The following is a 26,500-nucleotide window of genomic DNA, read 5'->3' as shown; positions in this document are numbered from 1 at the left end:
CCCACCCAGGACCCCTCCCTGTGGAGAGCTATGCAGGTTAAGTGCCCGTACATTCTCCCATGAGGCCACTGACCATGGTGCAAAGATTGACACTGCTGCCCACACCAGCACCTTGCAGATTTCAGCCAGAGCAAAACAAAAATGTACCCTGGCCCCTAGCTGGTTTGGCTCAGTGGATAGAGCATCGGCCTGCAGACTGAAGGGTCCCAGGATCGATTCCGGTCAAGGGCACATGCCTGGGTTGCAGGCTCAATCCCCAGTAGGGGGTGTGCAGGAGGCAGCCAATCAATGATTCTCTCTCAGCTATAAGACGCCCCCCCCACACACACACATCAGAGGCGATCCCTGTACCCTGCCCCAACCCAGGCCTTCACCACACTATTGTGTGTCCATGGTCTTATGCTTATATGTTCTTTGGCTAATCTCACTGATGTTTCTCTCTCTCTCCCTCCCTCTCCCTTCCTCTCTGAAATCAATAAAAATATATTTAATAAAAAAATGTCACCTGGCCTCCTCTCAGGGTGCATAGTTAACCAGCGGGGCATGGAATTCAGAACAGACCCCCGGGGAAGCACGGGCCCTGCACTGTGTACGTTGACGCTGCCTGGACTGTACGTGGGTCAGGAATGTACCGCGTGCAGGTAGGCTGTGCAAGAGCGAGCCACACTGCTTAACATTTGAAATGAAAGGGCAGAGAAATGTTGACAGTTGCTTTATTTAACAAAATTTACTCCAACTTCTAAATCTCTATATAAATGTTTCCAAAGCGCAGCAGCACACAGTTAACACAGAACCTCTAGGGGTGCTTGAAACGGGCTATGCAAGGTTTTATTTTTTTCTCATGTTGACACTGACAGGTTCACAGCGTCTTCGAAAGGCGGGGCAGCATCACACCTTCACTTCCTGCGACGGCTTCTACGGGAGGTCCCAGAGCAGGAGGCAGGGGCTTTGGAGGGTTAATACATTGTGTTCCATTTAGTTCAACAGCACTTGGCCCAGAACAGGGGCTCACAAAATTGTTTGGGGCTGGGGAAAAAATTTGAGTAAAATATAATCTATTGTCATTAGAAAAAACAAACAACTTTCACTCTTTGTCATACCATAAATATAAGATCATCTCATTTCTGCTCCCCAAAAGAAAATCTGTTAAAAATAAGCGTAAAATGATGTCATTAGTAAGTACTATTAGTAAAGTTTAGTGAAAGGAGGTCCTTCAAAATCATGGCAAGAAAGAGCACATAAATACTCAACCCAGTTCTGCTCCCTTCTCCAATCTTGTTAGAAATGACGCTACAGCGCATTTCACACTTACCTACATGCTAACAAGCTATTTCCTAACGCTCTTCACATAGGGAAGGAAGACAGCCAGTCTTTGCGTCCTCACTTTTTACGACTCCCAGGAGCCTTCCTGATTCCTGAACAAGTACTGTCATTCTGAACCCCCTCATGAACGTGAGCTCTGTACAAGGACGTAAGCTGCTTTAGGTAATACTTGCAAAAGGGTTGATGCTGCAAAGTGTAAATACTTCATGTTGACACTTAACACTGACCCGATTCATGGCTCTCTCCCGAAAGGCCAGTCTAAGCTTTCAGGAAAGTTGTGACTATGTAGTGAGGTATAGGAGGAGAAAGAAAATCACAGCCTTCTCTTCTCGGAATGTCTCAGGAGGCTCCTTTCACGTTGGAGGGGCACAGACCTACACACGGGCAAACCTGCGCATGGTCTCCTGTATGCAGCGAGGCAGGTGCGCTCCACTGCCCAGAACGCCCCGACGGGAAATGTGCGGGACCGAGGCCTGTGATGAAATGATCGCCGGGGTGGCCACTCAGTTTGTTCATACAAATCCGACCCACTCTCGACTGTGCTTTCATTTGCTCAAAGTGAGATCAGACCATTATAAAAAGGTACTTCCAAAATAAGTTATTTCTAGAATATAAAACATTTTATATTTTCCAAACCACCTAATTTCATTATAAAATAGGAAATCAGAAAATTAGGTATTAGTTTTCATATGGTAAAAAATACTGATATGTGTACATACACATATATACACATAAAAAATCCACATTTCAACAAAAATTAACCAACTCAGTGGTCATGTCCCAAATTACACATAAGACATGTTAACTACTGTAATGAGAAACAATGACACAGAAGAACTGCAACACCCCCCCACCCCCATCAGAGGGTAATCTAAGACTTTCCCTGTGGGGAAAAAATATCCCTCTCTGACTACCCAATGCAACAGGAATCTCTCTTGCGTCTTCCTCAGCTCTGACAACCCCAGCGGCATTCCCTGCCCCAGCACAGGCCTGAATGCCACAGCAAGGAGCACTCAAGGGCCGGGCTGCCGTGTGTCTGAGCCATTCGCCTTCTGCAGGACGGTTGGGGCCCAGCTGAGTGGGCAAGGAAGGACTAAGACGCAGTCCAAGCTCCATCTGCCAACTGAGTACTGCCCAAGAGGGCGGGCTGTTTTCTGATGCACACGAAGGTGCTGTTCAGCTCAGCATCGGTCTTGACACCTGATGATGGAGAGGGGAGCAGGAATGTTCTGAGTTGCTTCCTAGCAAAGCGAGCAGTGGGGAAAGCATGACTGTGGCAAAGGTCAATTAGAAGCACATTGTTACTATCAATGAAGACCCGGGATAGTGTTCCTATAATCTTAACAAAGATGGTGGGACGTTTGCATTTTGTTGATTCATGCCCATTTTTAGTATTTTCACGAGGGGCAACTTTTAAGGGGCCTCAAAGGCACAAAAGCAAAGGGACAGGAGGTGAGTGGGGAGTTGTCTGAACAGGCCCCCCTGTGGAATAAGGTAAGTGGCAAAGGAGAGAAGGCTGCAACCTGGGATGGAGGGCAGTGTCTGTGAGCCCTGCGTGATGGATGGAGAGTTAGTTCCCAAATGAAAACTCAGCCACCTTAAAGTCACAGCTGTCTCCACAATCTGACCTTGCATTATCTTCCCAGGTTTGATCTATGTTGTAAGAGGCCCGCATATCCACATTTTAAACTGGCTACTTTGATTATGAGAGGGGTAAGGACAAACAAAAGACTTAATTTGAGATATTTTCCCTTTGTGACCATTTCTTTTTTATTTGCAAAAAGGCACATTCCTTCCCCAATTGTCATAAATTAAGATGTTCAAGAAAGAATGCAAAAGCTTGAAAATGTTTTCTTTCTCCCCTAACACACACTGTGGAAGGAGCAAATTCAGGCAAAACTTGACAATCATTCTTTCAAACAGTCCCAAAAAGCACAGTTCTGTGCTGTAAAGAACACTTAATGAGGATGATAGAGGGGGTGAGGGATTTAAAAGAATGGCCACTTTTCCGTACCCAAATTTAAGATAACAGTAGAAAATATAATTTCCATTATGTACCAAATATTCAGGAGACGAGTTAATGCAAAGAAAAAGTGGATGAGCACACCAACCATGGGTTTAACTGATCAGTAGCATTCTGGGATATGAGCATGTGTAAGATACTCTAAACTCACCCTCTCACTGGATGACAAGAGGTTTGTATCCACTCAGAAACCGGGCTGCTAAACAGAAAGATCTCAGATCCCACTGAAAATTTGTTGTAAGTCTCACTTCTCTCCAGAAAAATGCATGTACATAAAATTGTGCGTACTCTTTCAGGGGCTTCAAATACCTTCCGAGTTCCAGTCAGATATCAGGTGAAACCAGACGCCTGGTTCTCAACATTCCTACAAGGGATCTGAACAATTAACGGTCCTCCCATTCCTACAATCTCTATTTCTCCTACTGAGTTAGGGATGGGAAAAAAACAACAAATCCAACTCTAACCAGAATAAACTAAAAGTAAAAAAACCCAATTTGCTTCAAACACCAATTTTTCACTTATTTGCCCTTGGAAGAAAGAACATCCCAATCCCTAGTTGCTTCTATCAAATGCCGTTGGCCATGACTCATCCACTCTTCCTGGTCTTCGTACAGCCGTCCGCAAAACCAGCACTTAAATGTACACGGTGAATCATCAGGCAAGGAATCCACCACCTGGTAGTTGTTTTTGTGGACTTTTTTAAGTTTCATTTTCAACATCATTTGCCTTTTTATTTGATTGGCTTCTTCCACGTTCTGGTAGGTCAGCCGAACATGATGCCGTTTGATGCCTAATTGACACCTGGTCCTCTCCGATAAGACGACTTTGAGGACATTGCCTTTGTACTTGTTTATTACCTTCATCACATTGGTCACTTCCGGTGAATCAACATCAGGATGGTTTAACACAATGACGGGCTGGTTCCGACGGGGGCATTTAATCAACTGGTCCGGTTTAACTGCTATCAGTCGAAGCTGTCTTGCAACCTGAAAAATTGAAGGATCCTTGAGACAGAGGCCAGGGTCAGCCTGACTTTTGCTTTTCTTCTTGGATGAATTTACTTGCTTGGTTTTGTTTTTATTTATGGGAAGACTTCTGGAGGGCACTTTCCCTTGCTTACTCAATTCACCGCTTCCTTGCTGACCATGCGGAGGGCCAGTTTTTTTCAGGATGGCGCTACCAACAGCACTCTCTTTTCTCGGTTTAGGCCGAAGAGATGTGTCGAGGTTATGGGACATGTCTATTGGCCCACTTTCACTTGCTGAAGGCTGTAAGTCTGAATCTGTCTGCTTCGCGGGGCAGAGCGGAATGGGTTTTATTAACTGTGTCTCACTGTAAGGGATGCTGACGGGCGCTTCACATGTAGCCTCTATGATGTGGGCATCCTCAGAGGAATTAAGAACCCTCAACACGGCTCCTTTGGGGATCAACACTGGAGTCGCAACATGGGCCTTCCTGGTTACTTGGCTTTCGGTTTTCCCATGGCTGCCTTCTACAAACTGTGGGTGTATGTGCTGACGGGTAAGCTGTCTACTGATACCACCGTCATCCTGAGGTTTTGAGAGAGAGTGTGTGGAATAGCCGGTGCCAGTAAAGGCCACATTAATTTCTGGAACACCTTCAGGGCTAGCTTTTGAAGTTACCTTTGCTGCTTGCCCTCCGGAACGACGATGTGCATTATTGGCAGCCAGGGAGGGAGGCTTGCCACAGGATTCAATTAACTGAGCGATCTTTCTGCGCAGGAGTTCAATTGACTTTATTTTGGATGTTGAGCTATTCCACTTAACGCCCTCAGGGACGTCTTCAGATCCGGAGCTCAGAGAAAATACGGATGAAATGACTGGGCCATTGAAAGAGTCACGAGTCCTTTCGGAATTCTTTAACTCCAAAAGTTTATCCCCAGGCGGCTGAGCTCTGATTCTGTCGTCTCCTGTTATGTTTATGTGTAAATATTCACTTTTTCGATGAGAGGAAATCTGGCCTGTATTTGAAACTGCCTTATATTCCTCTGTCTGGTTGTCTTTCAGCTTCCTAGTGGATGCAACCATTCTCACAGGAATACTGATCTCACTTCTAGATTCCAAGTCATTTTTACTGACGGGCAAAAAGCCCTTTTCTCCCGAGAAGGAAATGGCTGCAGGTGATGCAGCCAGAGGAAGAAACTTCTGGGGGTCCCTGTGCAAATGCCTCCCATCTTCAGTAAAGGACACAGCAGCTTTATATGGAAAAGGGTTTGGGGCAGTGCCAAGGCCACACAAAACACTGTTTTTCGCTAGAGATGATGGGGAGTGACCTTGTAAGGCAACGGGAGGAAGAGCAGTTCTATGTGGATACGTATGACTTTTTTTCTGCAAATCCTCAACTCTGGCAGACTTGAGAAGGGATTCTCCACAGGGGTACACACTAGAATCTGACATGAACACATCGTAAGACCGTACCCATTTCACATTTTTAACTTGTTTCTGAACGGACTGAAGGCTATCAAGGCCTCCAGGTTCTCCAACACCCCCTTCCGTTGTCAGGGACTTGGTGTGTTCTGCAGGGAGCGTTTTCCCTTGATCATCTGAACCCTTCTCGTTAGTCCTCCGTTCAGAATGACCTCCATCACCCCCGCCAGCTTCTAGGCCATTATTTTCTTCCAAAGGAAACAGCTTCAGAACAAGCTGCTGTGTTCCATTGACAACCTTCACATCTATCAGCTGGGCCAAACAGTTGGCCGGGACCACGAGCTCTGCAGGCGCCACCACGGTCAACGGCATTCCGGGCTGAACGGGCTCTGTGGCCGGGGATAACACTTCCACCTCCACGCTCTTGTTCTCCAACACACTGACTTCATTGGGCTCCAACGGGGTCCCTTTGTTTGGAATACACACCACGTCTTTTTGGTGTTCCTTCGGCTCGGGTACGAGTGTGATGCTGCGCACTCGGTCTTTGTTTGTCTGGAGGGAGAACCTGGAGAGCTGATCGGACAACTTGCTCTGCAGTGCGGTGCCTGGATCGGAGGCTTTGGAAAGCTCCGCGTTTTGTTTTGATGCGCTGGTCCTTTTCGGCTCCAGCTTGGCCAGGACTTTGGGCTGCCGCTTTCCGCCAGCCCTCTCGTGAACTCTCTTCCTGTGTTTGACAATGTAGTCGTTCCTAATAGCACCATAGTCGCAGTACTCGCATCGGTAAGGGAAGATGCCTGTGTGTTTCACCAAGTGTCTCTGAAACTCCCCCTTCGTGTAGGAAATGTGGCTGCAGTGAGAACAAATGAACTTGATCTCTTCGTGCTGAAGCATGTGCTTCCTGTACTGCAGAGGGTCCTTCGTGGAAAAGCGACACTTATCACAATAGTATTTGCCTGGTTTAAAGTTCCTTACCTTGAATTTGTTATTGCCAGGACTGGCGACGGCGTCGGCTTTATTTCCTACGCGAGTCGCGCTGGGATCACTGTTCCCGAAAGGGAAGTGGGGAGGAGCCACGCCAAGGCTGCACTGGAAGCACACGTATCTGTCCTCCTTGTGGCTCTGCCCCGGCCCCTTTTTCAAATCCTGAAGAGGGATCTGGTGAACAGCCTTGCACTTCACACACGTGGCCGTGGTCATCACGGCGGCCTCGGCCTCTGAGCCTTGATACAAAGCCGCCTGAGCTTCTTGTCTGTCTGGCCGAGTGGCTCTATTAGCATGAGGTTGTCTAGGCGACATGGTCAAAGAGTTATGTCCATCAAGTACTTGTGAACTGAATAACTGCTGTCCAATGTCCTTCATCTTCTTAGCTGCATTTCCAAACACAGTCCACTGGGATCCAGGCAGCCTTCACATGACTGAATCCTTCGGGGGCAGCCTTCAACGAACTCTCATTGGCAGACACGTGGTTCCTTCTGGGGAGCATACTGAGTTATCTTTTTAAAATGCCACAACATAGATGCACGGTCCTCCGATATGACTGTTTCCAATTCTCTGCTATTCCAGGCAACACTAAAGGGGAAAAGAGAAATCACAGACCATGATGAACACATGAACTTAAGAGTTAGCTGAGCTATTTCCCAACTTACCCTATATCTCAATGACCGTGGGAATTCATGCTCAATCTCAACATAGGACCTTAGACACATTGATGGTAACACATAATACAACCAAGCAAGCAAATAAGGAATGTAAACTGAAAATATTTTCAAATCAGTCTCTAACACTCATCACTTAGACCAGTGGTCGGCAAACCGCGGCTCGTGAGCCACATGCGGCTCCTTGGCCCCTTGAGTGTGGCTCTTCCACAAAATACCACGGCCTGGGCGAGTCTATTTTGAAGAAGGGGTGTTAGAAGAAGTTTAAGTTTAAAAAATTTGGCTCTCAAAAGAAATTTCAATCGTTGTGCTGTTGATATTTGGCTCTGTGGGCTAATGAGTTTGCCGACCACTGGCTTAGACCAACTGTGAACATAAACAAGGAGTAAGGAAAGCACAGAGGTCCTTCAGAAGAGCCTTTCGTCAGTGACAGTCATTTTTCAATGTCGCGGAGGGCATCCTAGCCATGTCACAGGTATACTCTCACTGGCCTCTCTAACAGCTGGGACAGTGCGCTGTCATTCAGCTCTTAGACATGCGCGTCTTCAAGTGGTGCCGCCGGGGCTTTGGATCGGGTACCTGTTCGTTTCTGCATTACAGCTAATGACCCGCGTGGACCCAAGTCTCTCACGCACACCCCACTTGCTTTCACAAGTGCTAAGTCAATACTGACAGTATTAGGTAGACAGATATTCATTCCTCCCACATCTTCCTGAGCCTCTATCGTGAACAGGGCCAGGCACTACCCTAAGTGCTGCAGGGCAGTGAGCAAAAGCAAATGAGTCCCTTCCTCCTGAGGGCAGGGGTGGGGAGGCAGGTTATGTATTCGTCAGACAGTAATTGGGAACAAAATACCACAAAGGCAGGCAGAGGGAGAGGGAGTAACTGTGTGATAAAGTTTAGGGCTGGCGTGGAGGTGAAGAGAGTTGGCAAAGCCCCCCACCCAATAAGCTGACTTCTGAGCATAGACCCCAGAGCAGCCAGGCAGTGAACATGTGGCTGTTTGGGAGAAGGCATCTCAAGCAGAGAAGCAACGGTCTGTGGGAAGTGGGCCTGGAGCATGTGAGGGACAGGAAGGGGCTGAGCAGGGAGAGAACGTGCCGGGAGGGGAAGCAAAGGAAAAACTGGAGACAAGCAGGGGAGTGGAGACTAGCCAAGGCAGGGTCTACAGCACAGCCTCCTAGGATGTGGCCTCTCCTTCGCGTGGGAAAGAGCCAGGGAGAGACGGGAGTGGGGATGGGACGTGGTCTGTATAGCAATTTCAGCTCCAGCCTCCAGCTGCTGAGGGTGAAGGGATGGGGCAGAGGGCCCAGCTGGGACACGGAGGGGGACCAGGCTGCGGCCGTGCAGGCAGACATTTCCCACAGCAAGTGCCACAGTGCATGTAACACGGTGACCACTTTTATATAAAAAGTTGGTTATGTTTAAATACACCCCCCCTTCCGAATTCACAATTAGGACTAAGCAAAAACCAGTCTGTTTTGGGGTCTCTTAAAAGCCTTTCTTTTATGACCTTAAACAAAAACCCCACTTAAACCTTTGGGCTTCAATTTTTTCAGTGGCAACTGGAATTAAGGACAGGTCTCCGTGGGAGAACTGCTGAAGTCTGGCGCCTCTCACAGTGTGGGGGGCCTCTCTCAGTGTGGGGGGGCCTCTCTCAGTTTGTGGGGCGCCTCTCACAGTGTGGGGGGCCTCTCTGTGTGGGGGGCCTCTCAGTGTGGGCGGCACTCAGGGCACGCAGTGTCCACTCTGTGATGGGCAGCGCTGCGGAGGGTTGGCAGCCGCCTTCTGGGGCACTGCCAGGCCAGGAGCCATACAAGGCCTGGAAGGCTCTGCAGGGTCAAGAGGAACACCTCCAGCATGTTCAGATCGAGCCTAGAACCTGCCCGCACAAGCAGTCTGGAAAAGCGTCATAAGGACATCAGCGCTTGATACCAAGCTTCAAAACATCTTCACCAGCTGACCATGCGCCTGATGCTCTGATGGTGCCACGAAACTCCTTTCCTGTCCAGGCGGCTAATTTTATCATTGCGTCGTTCTCGTTGTCAAGAACTGACCCTTCAACGAGACTGAAACCAGCTCCCTGGTAACTTTCCTATATCCCGATGCTGGAGCTGCCAACAACTTAGCCCCCTTCATAGCCTGGCTGTGACCCTGCACATCTCTCATCCAGCCCTTAGCTCCCAGCCCTGTTCAAATATCTGCCCGTCTCTCATCTGCCAGCCTCATGATCCTACTCTTTCCAGAGAGAAGGGACGGGGACAACAGCAGAGAGGAGAGGAAACGAACAGGCCTGCCCGGCACAGCTTGCTCCCCAACTCTTCCCGCGGAACCCCTGACACGCTGACCCCAAGACGTTCCCAAAGAAATTGTGTGACCAGGTGCCTCTGTTTGAGGCATCATCCAAACCAGGATTCCGTTTGCACCTTTCCAGTTTCCCAGCCTCCAAGAGGCTTCAAAAGCCACGGAAGGCCCTATTCTCTCAGGTCCTTTTAAAACGCAGGGATGTCAGGCCTCCTAACACTAAAGACCGGCCACCCCAAGATACTGGACGGTGAGATCACGTACATCAGCAAGGAGTGGAGCAGGTCCTGACAGGAAGGTCCCAGAGAATGAGCCAGACCACCGCAGAGCCTGGGGAACACAGGGTCCCTTTGGAGGTGATTATGCAAAACCGTCCCAGCACTGATTTTAAGTGAAAAATCCCCAGGAGCAAGTGCTAATATGAAGCACAGGCTGTGATTGGCAAGTGCGGTTTATGGGAGAAGCCATCTGCTTGGTGACTACAGCATTCTCAGAACAATGCAATGTTTCCACTGGCATTTCCCTTAGTCCCGGTGAGGAAGAGGTCAGGCTTCCTTAAAGCAAGCAGACGTTCTCTGTGGCCTTTGCAACTTGTGTGGCTAGTCCAGGGGAAAGGCCCTCAGCTGTAACACCCCAAGTCAGATGAATGGACCAAGTGGGAGAACCGGGACGGCTTTGACCATGGAACTTCCTCGTGGACAGCAGCAGGCGCACCTGAGCAATGGGCTCCTCCTCCCCGTCCCCTCCAGCAACCTGCTCTATCGGGTTCACGGGCAAGCACTCTAGGCTGGGTCCTCCTGGCAGCTCACTGCCCAGCCGGCCGAGGACCACACTGAATCCAGTAGCTAAAGGGCCGTGTGTGCGCGTGTGCCTGACACTGAGAAGGCACCCAATACATGACTATCACCCTCACTGTCGGTGTTCACCTGCCTTCCAAACTGACCACAAACCTTCTTTGAGAGAATTTAGGGAGGCTCTCAAAACATGGAAACTACTTAGTATTAACTTTTGTTGTTGTTGTTAATCCTCACCCAAGGATATTTTTCCATTGAATTTTAGAGAGAGTGGAAGGGAGAGACAGAAACATCGATGTGAGAGAGAGACATGGACTGGTTGCCTCCTGCACGCACCCCGGCCAGGAGTACATGTCCTTGACCGGAATAGAACCTGGGACCCTTCATTCCAAGGGGCCGATGCTCTATCCACTGAGCCAAACCAGCTAGGGCAGTGTTAATTAACTTTTGACACAATAAATAAGATGGCCTTTACATTACTAAGTTGCCTGTTTCTGAACAGCACAGAGCGAGCTTTGTAACGTGGCATCACCTGTGTGTCAGCCAGACCCTGCCACACAGTGTCACCAATGCACTGCCCCCCACGGCCCCACCCTTCCTGGAAAGGCCCACGTACAGCACTTGCTGCTGGTGGGTCTTCCTTTTGACTGTGAGCTCCCGTGTCCTGGTTTCTCAGAGATTTATTGTGGGGACACATGAAAAACCGATACTGACTGTAAGAACCGCTTCAGTGACACTGGGGGCTATGAAAACCATAAAGCACTGTACATAACATTTCTTATTAAAAAGGAAGCATTTGACTTCTCAATACTGGAAACATCCAATATTCAGAATTAGAGGAATACTAGCGAGACGGCTCTTGAAGCTACAGGTTCAGGAATTAGATTACAGGCTTTGACTCCCAGCCCGGTGGCCTCCTAGGTGACCTGGGCGAACTGTCGATTGCCCGTCAGACAGAGTAATAGTACCTCCACCGCAGGACCGCCGTGAGAAGGAACTGTGCTCATGCGACTACAAGGGCTTAGATAAGTTCCTCACACATCAAACACTGCTTAAAATATTATTTTCCAGTTTTTATGAAATTATGCCTATCACAAAACTAGTCAAGGGGGCTAACTAACAGGCTTCTTAGCTGTCAGGCAATTGTTCTCTCCAGAATATATACTGAACCTCACTTTATAATTTTAATGACATTTGCTTGGTTGTACAGCCTAAGAGAGAATTTACCTCTGGGGCAGCACCATCCCTGCAGCCTGACTGGCAGAGGCGGGCAGGTGCTTAGATGTACTGCAGAGAAGATGCTCTAACTACAACTTGTACAACTGCCTTGTCTTCTCCAAGCCCAGTGAGCTGTGCCATGTCCCTGTAGCAAACGAATGGGTTTCCATGCGGGATGTTCACGTGAAAAGTAAGAAAAGCAGCTGGCCAACTGCGTCAATTATATCATCACAGACATTTCTGCTCGTGAGAGATGCCCGCCAGAATCAGTATTAGTTGGCCAACTGCTTCCTTTTTGGATGGAGAAGCAAATTTAGGAAGCCCTTTCCAGAAAGCCTTTCACTGTGGCTCCTGCCTCCCTGTCCCGGGGGCGGGGCTGCAGCTGTGTGCCCATGAAGAGCAACGGGAATGGAGGTGAAGGTCTGCAGGCCCAACCCCGAATCTGTCCCTTTGCTGGGTCCTTAGGCGAGTGACTTCCCTCTGTGCATCGCCAGGCAAGGAAACCGGCTTCAAGGGCATCAATCTTCAAGGGTAATGAAGAGAAACAAACTAGGTAACGCAGGCAGAGCATGCAGCCTGGTAGCAGAGGTGCTCAAAACGGCACCTGTTCCTCTTGTGCGCTGGGCCTTTGCACAGGCTGGTCTGTCTTTAAACCTTCCCACCCCAGCGGCCGCCAACCTTCGGACCTCCCGGACCACCACGGGTTGGTGACAGCTGTCCTACCCTACAGTGTCCAGAGCATGTAGACAGGTAATCCTGATTGGGGGAGGGGGTGGAGAGAGTCCAACATTAGGGATCCAACGTGAAGTGTGTAAACGTAATACTTCCCTAGTAGGACGGCATTCAGGAAGAAACTTGCCTCACTCAGTAAAATCTTTTTCAGACCAGTACAAAGATTCAGAATTGAACTGAATGGTAAGTGGATCTAAAGAAGGAAATTCAGCAATTAGGTTATCGGACTTTTTGCCAAACTTCTTTACACTTAGAAATGACTGAACTACAAACTGGTGGCCATTCTGAACTACAAATTGGTGGCCATTCTGATGACAAAAATTTTTTCCAAATGCTGCTGACAAATGTCCCCCCTGGGGACCCTAGCTTTCCATCTGAAACCATGCGGTTTGCTTGGGGCTCAGAACCGGGCAAGAGGCTGGAGGCCGGACAAGAGAGCCCGTTCAGATGCCCCCGCCTTCCAGGTGAGAGTGTAACTAACAGCAGGGACAGCAACGACCCTGGATGGCAGGAACAAGGGCCAAAACCTAGGCTTCTGACTCGATAGCTGTGTGATGCCGGACTTGTTAGCCTCTCTGAGCCCGAGTTTTCCCGTTCGTAAGATGGGGATAAAGAATGCCTAATTTACATGGCTGATGTGAGGGACAGGTATCTATGCAAACAGCAGGTAACCTTATACGTGGCAGTCAGTACATGTTTTGTCAAGAAAGAAATCTACATTTTTGTAAGACTCCTTGGAACACAGAAGAGTCCAGTGATCTGCAGAGAAGCAGAAAGTCCGCTTAACAAAGGCGCCCGAAGAGAGAAAGGTCTTGAGGCAGTTCCATAGCTGGAGGTGAGGATCCACCCCCAACCTCACCCCCGAAGCCTATCAAGGAGTTACTTTGGGCTGGACCTGACACCGTTGAGCACATCAGCTGAGACTACTTCAGAAAACGGTTCTGATAGTTTAAAAAGAAAAACAGTTTAACAGGAAACCTTTCGAAAGAAAGGCTGTGACTAATGCTAGAGTTCAAGTCTACAACTTAGAGTTCTATATGTGGAAACATCAATGCTAAGAAGCAAGTATGCTCTTGTTGGCATTAAAAAATACAAGATATAAACCAAGGTAGTCTTTACAAGGAATATTACAAAATTCTGTTATTAAACAGCTAGTGACTTCAGGTCTCTAAGGTAATACATTTTTGTATTTCTGTCATCTTTTTTTTTTTTGCCTTTAGGAAAAATCAAATTTCATAAAGGAAATGAAGTAAGAGTTTAATAAAAAGTATAATCAAACACAGTAGAAATACCTCCCCGAAAACCAGTGATGCTTAAACCTTGCCTGCATCTGGGTGCCCACGTTTCATAATAGGTGCAGGAGGTGAAACTTATTTTTTGAAGAGGTCCCTGGGATGGTCGGTCACCCTACTGTGTGCCAAATTACCCGGGAGCCTCCAAACTAATGCTGCCTGGGCCCAGGTGTGGTTCTGGGGGGCAGCCAAGGCTGAGAACAAGCACCTGGCAGGACAGGTGCAGGGGAGCGTGCAGGAGTGGCAAGAATACCAACATCCTGTGCAGCCTTTTAGACCCGGACCCACCTGCGGGTGCCCGGAGGCAGGACAAGGCCTCTGCCTTAGACTGCAATGAGGTGATTAGGCAAGTGGACTCTGGGTCATACCTTGCTTAGCCACGTGACCTTGGCAATATCATCACTGAGGCTGTCTGTGAAGTACGTAATGACAGTCACCACTTAACAGACTCTCAGGAACTTCAACGTTCCCGGCACAGTGGCTGGCACGGTGAGCCCACTGCGCCTGCACCGGGACTGCCTGACCCCCACACCTGCCAGGGGCTGCTGTCTTTAACAGGAGGTGGCGAGAAGTAAAAGCTACCCCCGTGATCGGATCCGGACGCTCCGTGGCCGGCTGCATCCGTCAATCTCAGAGCCCCTTGGCCCAGGCCAGGCAGAAGGGTGCCTGCAGGAGCAGACTCATACATTACCTCCTCAAAGCACACCTCCAGTTACCTGCTTCCTGGGAGAGAACAGGCCTGGAGAAGCCGTGTGGCTTTTCTAAGGTCAAGGAGCTGGTCAGCTGGTGACTAATGGGAATCCTTCGCTTCCTGCTACCCGCTGGGTGAGGCTGTGCGCCGAGGTCACAGCATCTGCTGTGCTGGGCACGGTTCCGCCTTCTGGCCCGGAGCCGGCAAGCTGTGGATGCGAGTCCAAAGCAGGGCAGGTGGCAGCGGCTCTGGCTGGTCTTCTCAGGCACCCGGGCCCATCCGGTCTGTACTCCAGGCCCTGGCACAGGCGTCTACACTCAGAACCCTGCGCGAACAGCCCTGCAACAGAAGCCAGACACTTGGGTTGAAGTCCCAGGCCTGTGCAGCCTCGGTTTCTCCAGATACTTTTCTTCCAGAAAAAGGGGGATGAGCCCCCAAAGTGCTTCTCAAGCAGGGGTGTTGGGCAAAGTCACAGAGGGAGCTTAGAGTGGAAAACAAGGCCTCCCAGGACTCCGATGACCCTTTGCCTGGGGTGGCTCAAGCCTGTGGTTTAAAATTCTTCCCAGGTGACGCTGCTGCCTCCCCACCCCTCACCCCAGGATGAGTGTCTGGTTTAAAGGATCTCTAGCCGCTTTCAGCTGGAGGATGGATCCTGGAAATGGCAGTTGGCTGAGTTTGTGAACAAAGAAAATGCCTTCTATGCTAGGCAGCTAGAGAACAACTGAGGCCGGAAAACCTCACTGGCAAGGAAGGACCTTGTTCGTCATAGTCAACAGCATAGGGCGTGGCCATTACACTTAATACATGCCGGATGAATGAATGAATGAGTGAATGAAAGAAATGCCAGCCTTTATGGTGACAATAATGTTCTTTTTCTTCCTCTTGCACAAAAACTGGCCAAGATCCCCTTACTTACTTAAGAGCAAGTAGACATGTTTTCATTTTTTAATGGCTATTCCTGGGTTTTTAAAATTGACATTCGTCTGGCATAACGCACCAGGGAGGAGGCCTAACAGTCAGAATCATGCCCTCCTCCTTGGTCTGTTTTCAAAACGCACTTGCAGTGAACGCCATCAGCACAACAAAACTGGACACACACACGTGTTACTTTTCAAGGCTACGTTAGAACCCAAATAAAAAGTAATTTTTAAAAAATGCATCCCAGCCCTAACCGGTTTGGCTCAGTGGATAGAGCCTTGGCCTGCGGACTAAAGGGTCCAGGGTTCGATTCCGGTCAAGGGCATGTACCTTGGTTGTGGGCACATCCCCAGTAGGAGGTGTGCAGGAGGCAGCTGATCAATGTTTCTCTCTCATTGATGTTTCTAACTCTCTATCCCTCTTCCTTCCCCTCTGTAAAAAATCAATAAAATGTATTTAAAAAAAAATGCATCCCAGAAAACATCGATCTCATGCAATATAAAAAGCCCGACAGTCTACTTGCATTCCAGCACTCACAGAGCCTATAGGATGCTGGTTTCTAAAGAACCGTGTTTCTCAAGAGCCCGTGGCCAGTACTGTCTGCTGTGTGCGCCCAGCATGGGGCTGGCTGAGCCGTGCGTGTGTGCCTCAGAGACAGATACACACTGGTAGTGTCTGCTCCTCTAGGCGTCCTTCCCCCTCCTGGTGACTCTCATTCTACACTTAGGGGACAGTGTTGAAGGGTTCGAACTCATCACCGTTTAGCCGTTTATAGACTTTTTTAAACAATGCTCAGCATTTCGCATTTCGTTTTATAAAGGCGGGTCACTACATGGTGTTTTTAAAGTCGGGGGTTTGTTAACTACCCAACATACGTGAGGAACGGAAGTGTTTTTCATTCCCTCCCTTGGCTTCCCCCTTCCCATGAAGAAATGCTCGTTCTTTTGCATCCGGCGTTGTTTCCCTGGCCTGAAACTGTCCAGCAACCCTAAGATAAACAGGCAGGCAGGAATGGGGGTGGTGGTGCGGGGAAGTCCTCTCTTCTCCTTCCCCAGCAAAACAAGAAAAGACAATGCCAGTCGGTTTTCAAGTTTATTGTTGGCACGCTCACACCGACGGTACAGGATTCGAGGCGAGGCCACAGCAAACGGCGTGGGAGCTGGAGGGCAGCGCGGTGCAAGGGGCACCCCGTGGTCTGTGGGGCCGGCCGGCCGGGCCTCCTCGAGGGATGGAGGGGGAGCCTCTGACTACCGAGTCAGAACACGTCAGCGCTCACCTCCGAGGCCGGAGGAGGCTTTAAAAATGGCCTCCTGACGACACTTCCTGCTCCCCCGACCGGTAGAAGGCTCCCAGGAGAGGCATCATTTAAAACACGGGGCGGCCCGGAGGCACCGGCGGCGCCGCACCAGCGCCCGCAGCCCGGACCCGCGGCCACCGGGGGTCGGCCCGGCGCCTCTGGGGCGACCCTGCGGGTCTCGCCGGCACAAAGGCGGGCGGGCAGGCAGGGGGCGCCGCACCGCACTCCACGCCGCCGGGGCCGCTGGGGTCTGTGCGCTCCCGCACCTCCCGGCCCGCTCCCTACCCCCACCCCCCTGTCCCCGCTTTGCACCAATCCCCCCGCCGCTCGCCCCCGGCCCGGCACCCGGCCCGCACCCGCCGGTGCGGGGCCACCTGGCCAGGAAGCCGGGAGACCGGGGTGGGCGCGCAGGACCCGGCCCGCACCACCAGTCCCGCCCCGACTCGGCGGCCCCCGCGCTCGCCCCCTCCTCGCCCAGACCCCACCTGCCCCGCGCATTCGAACCCGGAGCCTTGGCCCTCCTGCCCAGCCACTCACCAGCCAGTCCCGGTGCACGGAGGGGCGCCCAGACCCCGGGCCAGGCCGTGCCGCCGCCGCGGCGCCGCGCCCCACACCCGCCGCTGTAGGTCCCTACTCGGGGGCGGAGCCGCGCCGCGCGTGCGCAGTGCGCAGGCTCCCGGGCCCGTACCTAACGGAGCTGTGGTCCCGCCTGGTCCCCGCGCCATGCAGAGCCCAAGAGCAAAGCCGAAGACCCGACAGCCCGGGGCCAGGCTGAGAGCTCAGCCCAGCGCACCCACACCCGCTGGTGCAGGGGCCGGGCTCAGCCTGGATGCCCACCCGCTCCAGGCGCCTCCGTGCCCGCAGGGCTGCCTGCTTCCAGTCTGGGCCCAGTGCCCACTCGCGGGCACCCTCTCTGTGCCCTGCTGCGCCCACCCCTGCCCGCGTGGAGCTTGAAGTCCAGCAGCCGGGCGAGCGACGACGAGAGAAAAGGAGTCAGGTCTTCATTCTCCCGAGTCCTCTCTTGAGAGCAGCAGTGCCCGAGACGGTCTAGAAGGCCGGGTTCGAATCCCGACTCCCCCACGCCCCAGCTCCGGAGCCTTGGCCAAGGAAGTCCCCTGGCCTCCCTGAGTCTCAGCCCCGAAGCCTCGTTGGTGTCGGTTACGTAGGTGGGTGTGAGGGTCAGACAAGACAAGGATTGTGGGAGAGTCTGCAGATGGAGTGAGCTCATGCAATGCCAGCGGTTTTTCCTGCTTCTTCGACTCCAGCACCATTTCTGGGACCACCCCCCCTGCACCCCCACCTGGGTACCCGCTCACTTCTGTCCTTCTGGGAGGAAGAAGTATTTAGAAGAGACCCTCCCAGAGGAAAGAGTGGGGCCATGTCGCTAGAGTCCCCACAATCAGGGACACAGTTGCGTTCCCCTAGCAAATAAAATCGCTCCCTCATCAGGGCAGATTGCTTCTCCAGGGATCACAGCCGAAAGTCTGTTTCAAAGCCCCGGAAGGCGCAAGGCTGGCTTCTGGCGCCTTCCTGTGGAGGCCAGAGGTCAGGCATGGGTATGGGCCAGAAGCAGGAGGAGAGGCAGGGCTGGGGCCACTCTTCAACATGGAGTTCTAGACACAATGTCAGCCACAGGATCAGCAGCAGGATAAAACTGCCCCAGACTGAACGAGCAAGAGCCGGACGCAGAGAAGACCAACCCGGAGCGGATCACCAACATCGGCTCTCTGATGCCATACTTGACCCATCGCTGCAAAGGGCGCTCTGTCTCCGAGGGCTCTGGGCGCTCGTGGATGTCTTCTCAGAACACACACTTATGTACCAACAGTTCATAGCCCAGAGAATGGGACAGGAGTTCATAGTCTCCCTTAAGAGTGAGGTGGGCTTGGGAAGGGTACCGAGAATCTAATCTGGCCACTGCCTGGCAATTTTTAGCAACGAAAGAAGCCAAATCGGGGAAAACTGTTAATTTTAAGTATTGGAGAATCCCAAGTCCGGGTAGTAGAGATTTTCCCCCTAAAATTTAGTCTAATTTGTTTCATCTCCTTGTAACTTGCACCCATGCATCGCAGACAGCTGGGCCCTCTTGAGTCAAGTAGAATGAATGGAAGTCCCTCTGGGTTTCCTGGAGGTTCCCCTGCAGGCAGAACTGGTTATAAACCCCAACTGGCACGAAGCTGTGAGCCTGCTCCCGAGCCTGTCTGAATCTCAGCACTGATGTAAAAAGGTCAGTGAATAAATAATAGGACCCATCGCACAATGAGTCCTCAGCATTACGCAGGAGGGAGCAGGTCAGGGCTCACACAGTCCCTGGCGCATGAGAAGTGCCCGGTAGCTGTTCTTTTTTTATATTTCTCAGGAGCCCAAATTCAGTGACAAAAATACTCCGTGAAGGGTTGGGAAATGAGGTGTTTACAGCCTGCAAAGGGGCCAAGCAGGGATGGAAACCCCTAAAGGTGAAGGGTTGTTCCCTCAAAGTCCCGATGCAGGGAGAGTTCACCCAGAAATGTTATTTCTGGACATTCACCCAGTGCGCCTGTCCCACACGTAGGACAGCCCTTCAGTCTTCTTTCCCCGTCTTCCAGCTTAGTTTGTCTAAATCTCTTCCTAGTGTTCCATGGATCACCTCTGTTACAAGTTGAGTTCTATCCCCTTCAAAAGATATGTGAGAGCCCTAAATGGCCAGTGGGTGCGGATGCAAACTCACACCTGTGAATGTGCGCTTATTTGGAACTGAGGGTCTCTGCAGACATAGTTTAGATGAGGTCATCAGGTGAGCCCTGGTCCCATGGTTGGCATCCTTAGAGAAGAAACAGAGGAGACTGCTCTGTGAAGACACAGAGACCCAGGGAGAAAGGCCACATGAAGACTAAGGTCAAAGTTGGAGTGATGCTGCCACAAGCCAGGAACGCCTGGGGGCCATCGGAAGCAGGGAAAGGCAAGAAAGACTATTCCCCTTTAGGTTTTGGAGGGAGCAAGGATCTGCTGCATGCACCTCGATTTCAGACTTCTAGCCTCTAGAACTGTAAGATAATAAATGTGTTTGTTACAGCAACCCTAAGAAACTCCCAGAGATGATTGCCTAACATACAGGAGGAAAGAGGAAAGGCATACGAACAAAACCAGCCACTGAGTGTAATGGCCGGGAGCTGATGTTTGCTCACTTATTCATTCAACAAACATCTGAATGCCTGTTCCTTGCAGGCACAGGTCAGATGCTGAGGATAGGATGAAGAGCAAGATAAGGCTCTGCTCTTTGGGAGCATTCCTTTAGCAGGGGGTTGTAGAGCTCGGACAATTAATGGGATAAATAATTGGGGAGTGCTAGAGGCCGGCTGGGGAGGAAATAAAACTGGGGCGTGTGATGTGAAAGGGGGTGCAAAGCAAGAGAAAGGATCTGCATGGTTCCGTGAAGCGAGGGTTAGAGGATGAGCTCTAAGTCAGGAGTAGGAGCCAGTGCAGGAAGGCGGAGGAGCTTTCCATAAACGGGAGAGCGTGTGCCGAGGCCCTGACGTGGGCACACACTGGGCATGTTTGAGGAAGAGCAGGAAGCGCAGTGCGGATTTGGATCATCCCAGCCACTTACAAACTGCGACCTTAAGGAGTCATTTCCTCCGTCTGCCAGGGAGGACGGTGGCTCAGAGGGAGGCACTTGACCCCACTGTGCCTTGGAAAAGGGCCAGGTCTCTAACAGCGGGATTGGGAACTTGGGGCTACATTGGGGGAGGGGAGGCAAGGACAGGTAAATCTCGGGCGCTTCAAGACAATGCATAAACAGGACATCCATGGCTTTTTTTGTTATTGTTTAAAACTTCACAAATTTCTAGTACTTTCTTTGGCCTCAGTTTGCTCATCTGTGAAAGAGGGATAAATGCCTCTTTGCCCCAGTCCCCCAGCTCAGTTCAGTTCTTCTCCCAGTCCTAGAGCGCAGGGAGTGGAGGCTGCAGGGTCCAATTCTCATCCCATTACTCATCTGTACCAGCTGTGTGACCTAGGGCAAGTTACTGCCAGTCTCTGAGACGCTTTTCTCAACAGTAAAAAGGAGTAAGTGGAGCAACCTTCCATGCGGGTTGTCCGGGCAGAGGACAGCGCCTGCGGCTAGGCTCAGATCCCAGCCGCCCTGCCTCCTTCCCTGGAGCTCCCGGTTGCTCACGCCTTGCTTCACCACCCACCGGCCTGCTGGACGGGAGCTTTGAGCAGCGCACTGGGCATGCGTAGCCAGTAGAACCCGGGAGGCCGCCAGGACGCTGGCCCCGCCCGCAGGCGTAGTGCGCTGCAGTACCACCCACCGCCTGTGGCGTCGCTGCGCAGCTGCCCTGCTGGCTCCCGTAGAATTCTACCAGGCGTCCGCCTGAGCTGCCTGCTGCCGGCTCTGCGCTCGCCGGGCTGTCAGGGCTGCATACTGGGCGCCCCCAGCCCAGGGCCCGCCGATCTGCCCTGTGAGAATCTCGATGGGCGTCTTTGCTTTTGTTTCGCTTGTTTTGCGGACCGGAGCTGGAGCAGGAGCGGTGGGGCTGGACTCGCAGCGCCGGCGCGATAGCCAAGGACTCCACGCAGCGCTGTGCGCCGCCCCCTGGCCTCCCCTTGCGCAATCCTGACCTATGTCTGCAACGCTTGCATTCAATCAAGTGCAATTATCGCCCCGAGGATCACACAATGCCGGGCGCAGAAGAGGCCGGCTTCCAAGTCCAAGCTTGTCGGAGCCATCAGCGTCCCTTGCCCAGACCTGGGCTAGGCAAAGCATGGTGGGGACAGGGGCCGGTCCCCACTGTGGTTCCCCAGGGAGGGGTTGGGTGCAGAAAGGGAGATGAGCGGTTAGAAACATTCATAGCAACTGGACACGGCTGTGGGGCCAGCAGAAAAAGTAGAGGAACACGGGTGGGGTGTACTTACTGGGGCTGGTCACTCATGGCTCAGGCAGCGTCCTCGCCCCCAGCAATAGACGCGGGTAGGTTCAAAGGGGATAGGAATGAGGGAAGAGCCCTAACCGGTTTGGCTCAGTGGATAGAGCGTCCGCCTGCCGACTGAAGGGTCCCGAGTTTGATTCCGGTCAAGGGCATGTGCCTTGGTTGCAGGCACATCCCCAGGTGGGGGTGTGCGGGAGGCAGCTGATCGATGTTTCTCCCTCATCGATGTTTCTATCCCTCTCCCTTCCTCTCTGTAATAAAATATATTAAAAAAAAAAAGAATGAGGGAAGACCTGGTCCTTCAACATAGAGTATGTCCTACCCTACACTGCTTCCCACAGTATCTCCTATGGCTGCTCCTCAGCCTGTGCCCGCTGCCACACCGGGCCCCCCTCTGCCCAGCTGACCACTAGGCTTCTCCTTCACCAAGACCCCTGATAGGTGGCCGGCCCACCAGCACTTACCCTCAGTTCATGATTACAATGGCAGTGGACTTTTCTTAGCTGCTTCCCCAAATCGGTTTCTCCCTTTGTTCTTGGTAATAACCCTCCTCCAATTTCTTGCTGCTTAGAAAAAAAGACTGAATGTACACTTCTTGTGTATAGCTACGTGTGTGATCATCAATGGGAAGTAAGTAGGAGCAGAGTATCCACAACACCCAGAAGTGTCCCTGAAGGAAGGGACATGCGAGTCTTTGCCACTTTCCTCATTCTGCCGGCTTGAAGACAGGGATGAGGAGGCAATGGCCGGAGCTGGAGCAGCCACAGGGACCGGGAAGTGAATAGAGCTGGCTGAGGATGGGGAGCAATAAGGTAGGAGCCTGAGTCCCTGATAATCACGGGCCCACCATAACCGACACCCACTGCTTACCCCCTGACTTAATTTACTTGAGAGGTAGATAGGCTTCTATATTTTGGATTTCCTGTCACTCACTGCAGAACCCAGTAGGAACTGACCCAGTGTCGGCAGGGAAAGGAAAGGGTGGGAATGGGCAAAGCATGGGCCAACATGATATGAAGAATGAACGGTTTATGGTGAATGGTTTACAGACTCGCACAGTTCAGCAGAAGCAGCCTCTGAGAAGGCTGCAGCAGAAACAGAGGTATTATTTCTCTTCCTACCCCGCCCCCTGCAGAGGTCCCCACATGTGAAGCCAGGGCCACTGCACCTCCTCGGGTGCACATGGGAGGCTCTCACGCTTTTATTAGAATCTCGGTGCAAAGGGCCGTGCGCCTTCATCTCCCTTTGAAGTAAGCGGACCTCTACGTGCATAGCCTGGTCCCGGATGCTCAGCTGAGCACAGCCGGGACCAGGCACTCCTGTGGCACGTCGTTCCCTCAGCGGAGAACAGCCCCCAGCAGGGTGCTCAGTGTGAAGTTTTGAGCCACGTCTTCCTAATTGTGTATTACTTAATGAGTACCCACCATGAGTAATGAGAAGGCAAAACAGAAGGCTGATGTTGAAATGCTAGGAAATGGGAGCTAAAATGGATAATTTTTCAGCATTTTCAAGCCTCATGATGAGCTTCCCTAGTGACCTGAGTTGCAGGTATATGTGACCCAGATTTATCGATATTACACCAAACTTTAAAAAAAATTATTTATTTATTTATTTATTTATTTTTTTACAGAGAGGAAGGGAGAAGGATAGAAAGTTAGAAACATCGATGAGAGAGAAACATCGATTAGCTGCCTCTTGCACACCCCCTACTGGGGATGTGCCTGCGGAATTGAACCTGGGACCCCTCAGTCCGCAGGCCGATGCTCTATCTACTGAGTCCAACCGATTAGGGCTACACCAAACTTTTTATCGTTATTCCCTAAACAACACAGCATAACAGCTATTTACACAGCACACACACTGTATTGGGTAGCATAAGTAATGTAGAGATGATTTAAAGTGTGCGGAGGATGTGCAGAGGTTATACACATGTATATAGGGAGTTGAGCACCCACGGATTTTGGTGTCTGAGAGGGTCCTAGAAACAACCCCCAGCAGATCCCCAGCGATGGCTGTAGCTTTAAACTCCTCCAACCTTTCTATTCAATGGGATGCTCTAAAAAGGTCCCCTCCCCCTTTCCAACTCCCAAACCTCCTCCCTGACGCGCTTGGACCTCCAGTTCTCCTCTGTGCTGGCGTCTACCTGCCCCCACTGGACTTTCTGCACCTCCTCCGTCTGGTCTGTGGTAAAGCCCCGGATACGGAATCCCTTAGGTTTCCGCTGGTTGCTTGCTTGTTATTTGCCAGAGACTATCTCAAATAACTTACAGAGAAAGAGGGTGAGGGGTAAGTTGTCGGAAGCTTTGAATCTCTGAAAATACCCTTTCCAACCCTTACATGGATGAAAGCACCATTTCCTCAAACCTTTGGATGCAGATCTCTGCTGTCTTCCTGGTTTCAGCTGGTGAGACTCTGGTGTGACGCCTGCTTCTCTTCTTAGTCAGGTGTCCCCTTCTGTCTCCCTGGAGCCTTCAGGTTTCCTCTGTATCATTTGTGATTATGTGTTTATCTATTTACCTGCTATCTATCTATCTATCTATCTATCTATCTATCTATCTATCTATCATCTATCTATCTGTCTATCTGTCATCACCTGTCATTCTGGTCAGTTAATGTAGCTTTAAATATATAAACTATTGTCCTTCAATTTTGGATTTAAAAACACTTTTTTTCTCTATAGTCTCTGTTTCTATCATTATCATCATCATCATCATCATCATCATATTATTATTATTATTATTATTATCCAGATAATGAAACTTCTTGGTTGATCTTTTGTGCCTCTCAACCTCTTCTCTCATATTTCCTAGTTTTTTTTTCCTGTTCTGTTTACTTTCTGGAAGATTTTCTTGATTTTTATCTTCCAAGATATGTATAATTTTTTTCCTATGGAATTTTATGAATGCAGGGTATTCTCTAATCTCTCTGGGGATTATACTACTTAGAATTTTTAAAAAGGTTTTTATTCTTTTGTTGGGGACAATTTTATTCTCTTTTTTCCTTCTTCTTTATTATTTCCCCCCATCACCACTTATCCCCCCTTATACCTGCTTCTACGTCCCCCCACCCCCCCTTCCCCCCTGCCCATTCTCTTGCTTCCAATGAGAGGTTTTCCTCAAATGTCTGGGGATCCCTGTTTGTCCCCCATTTATGATAATGAAGTAATGGGAATCCAGTATGAAGATTAGGGCCCATGGCAGGGCCTGATGACTTTGGGTTGATTGGGTAGGAGCTGTTATTCATGATAGAGACTCCTCAAGCCAGAAAGTGGATTTCTTTCCTCTCGGGGCATCCTGCCTCCTTTTAGATGATGGGGTATTTAAAACTATTGCCAGAGTATTTAGCAAACACCCACATACTCTCCACCCAGCCTTAGAGCATCCTGATGTCAGAGTATATTTACTTCGGGTCTCCCTCCTCAGAAACAAAACATCAACGTGGCAGATACTCTCCAGGCCCCTCTGCCCTTCTCCCATGGACATGGTCTCCTTTCCCTAGAGAAAAAGACCAGTTTTTAAAAAGAAGTTAAAATGGGGACTTGAGTTGTGTATGTATTTGGAAAGGGACTCAAGATGTGAAGAGTGTTGCCCTGACCAGTTTGGCTCAGTGGATAGAGCGTCGGCCTGCGGACTGAAGGGTCCCAGGTTCGATTCTGGTCAAGGGCATGTACCTTGGTTGTGGGCACATCCCCAGTAGGGGGTGTGCAGGAGGCAGCTGATCGATGTTTCTCTCTCATCGATGTTTCTAACTCTCTATCCCTCTCCCTTCCTCTCTGTAAAAAATCAATAAAATATATTAAAAAAAAAAAAGATGTGAAGAGTGCTGATTGCTTGCAAATATGAGAAATTGCCCAGAGCTGTTGACTTAGCAAATTGTGTTTTATAGGTAACACTAGGGGCCCAGTGCACGAATTTGTGCACCTTGAAAGGAATGGTGGGCTGCGAGGCTGTGGTAGGCACAGGGACGGGTCTCAGCCCATCCTCCGTGCCCCTACCCGGCCCCTCCTGCCTCACCCCCTAGTCCCCTGTCTGCTGGCAGCCTCACTCCTGCTGCCACAGCTCCCATGCACTGCTGCTGCTCCCCAGCACTGTTGGTGAAGCGACTGGGGCTGGTGCCAGCAGCAGGTATGAGTGGGGCTGGCACCGTCATCAGGTGTGAGCAGCGGCTGCTGCCCAGATAGCCCCTCAGGAGCAAGGGGAGGTAGAGAAGCCTTCAGGGATGATCAGGGTGGGCAGCCGCCGTTCACACTGCTGATGGTGCTGAGTGATCTGGATGGGCACCGGGCACCAGCAGTGGGTGTGAGTGGTGGCTCCGGTGCTGGCTGTGGGTGTGAGCACTGGGCAGGACCATGGCACGCAGGAGCCAAGAATTTTCAGTAACCACCAGAGGCTTGCCCCGATGACAGCTACCGGCACCCAGCTTTGGTCTGGTGCCCCCACTCACCTGCTCTACCATCCTGCCTTGGCCAACGCCCACCATGTTCTGCACATGCTCCTTGGTGGTCAGCGCACATCATAGAGACTGGTTGTTTGGTTGTTCCGGTTGTTCCATTGTTAGTTCTATTTGCATATTAGCCTTTTATTATATGGGATCATTTTATAGGGATGCATTATGAGGCTTGGTACCAAAGAATGGTTTATATTTTTTCTTTTTTTGCATCCAATTAAGAAGTTTTCATTTTCCCCTGCTGCCCTCTAATCATGCCCACATACATGTTTGGTTTCACACATTTGCTGGTGTGTTAACAATGTTCTGGTTTACTCTTGCTTTATACAATGCTGGAGTGTTTTTCATGTTGCACAGTCATCTCTTCCCTCATCTGTCTCCAAACCAGCTCTCCTTTCTCAAACAGGTCCTTATCCACCATAACAAATTTTAATAACCTAGTATGTTCTTATGTAATGATAATATAAAAAAATAGCCGGCTACGTGTGGTGGGGAGTAGTTGTTTTTATAAAC

At 50.7% G+C, this 26,500-nt stretch overlaps 1 protein-coding gene across 4 annotated transcripts; it reads right to left on the bottom strand.

Annotated features, from left to right (window-relative positions):
• Positions 1–697: 697 nt before the first annotated feature.
• Positions 698–17,266, bottom strand: ZNF518B (zinc finger protein 518B). 4 transcript variants are annotated; one of them, XR_013814953.1, is made up of 4 exons: positions 17,172–17,266; positions 14,445–14,758; positions 3,498–7,302; positions 698–1,026 (listed from the first exon to the last, which is right to left on the bottom strand). XR_013814953.1 is itself a non-coding variant. In XM_079796424.1 (3 exons), the coding sequence occupies exon 3, from the start codon at positions 7,090–7,092 to the stop codon at positions 3,865–3,867; it is 3,228 nt and encodes a 1,075-aa protein (XP_079652550.1). In that variant the 5' UTR covers positions 7,093–7,302; positions 14,420–14,758; positions 17,172–17,266; the 3' UTR covers positions 698–3,864. The 4 variants fall into 4 exon arrangements, 3 of the variants coding, with proteins under 3 accessions (XP_079652550.1, XP_079652549.1, XP_079652551.1); XM_079796424.1 differs by having other exon boundaries at positions 698–7,302; positions 14,420–14,758; XM_079796423.1 differs by having other exon boundaries at positions 698–7,302.
• Between the last annotated feature and the right edge of the window lie 9,234 nt (positions 17,267–26,500).

The sequence above is a fragment of the Cnephaeus nilssonii genome (genome assembly GCF_951640355.1).
Source record: "Cnephaeus nilssonii genome assembly, chromosome: 1".
Classification (NCBI taxonomy): Eukaryota; Metazoa; Chordata; class Mammalia; order Chiroptera; family Vespertilionidae; genus Cnephaeus; species Cnephaeus nilssonii.
Note: the sequence above shows the minus strand (reverse complement) of the source record. Positions and strands in the feature narration are given on the sequence as shown.

Coding starts and splice junctions, on each gene's coding strand:
- ZNF518B (XM_079796424.1), bottom strand. CDS start 7,092: ATGAAGGACATTGGACAGCAGTTATTCAGTTCACAAGTACTTGATGGA.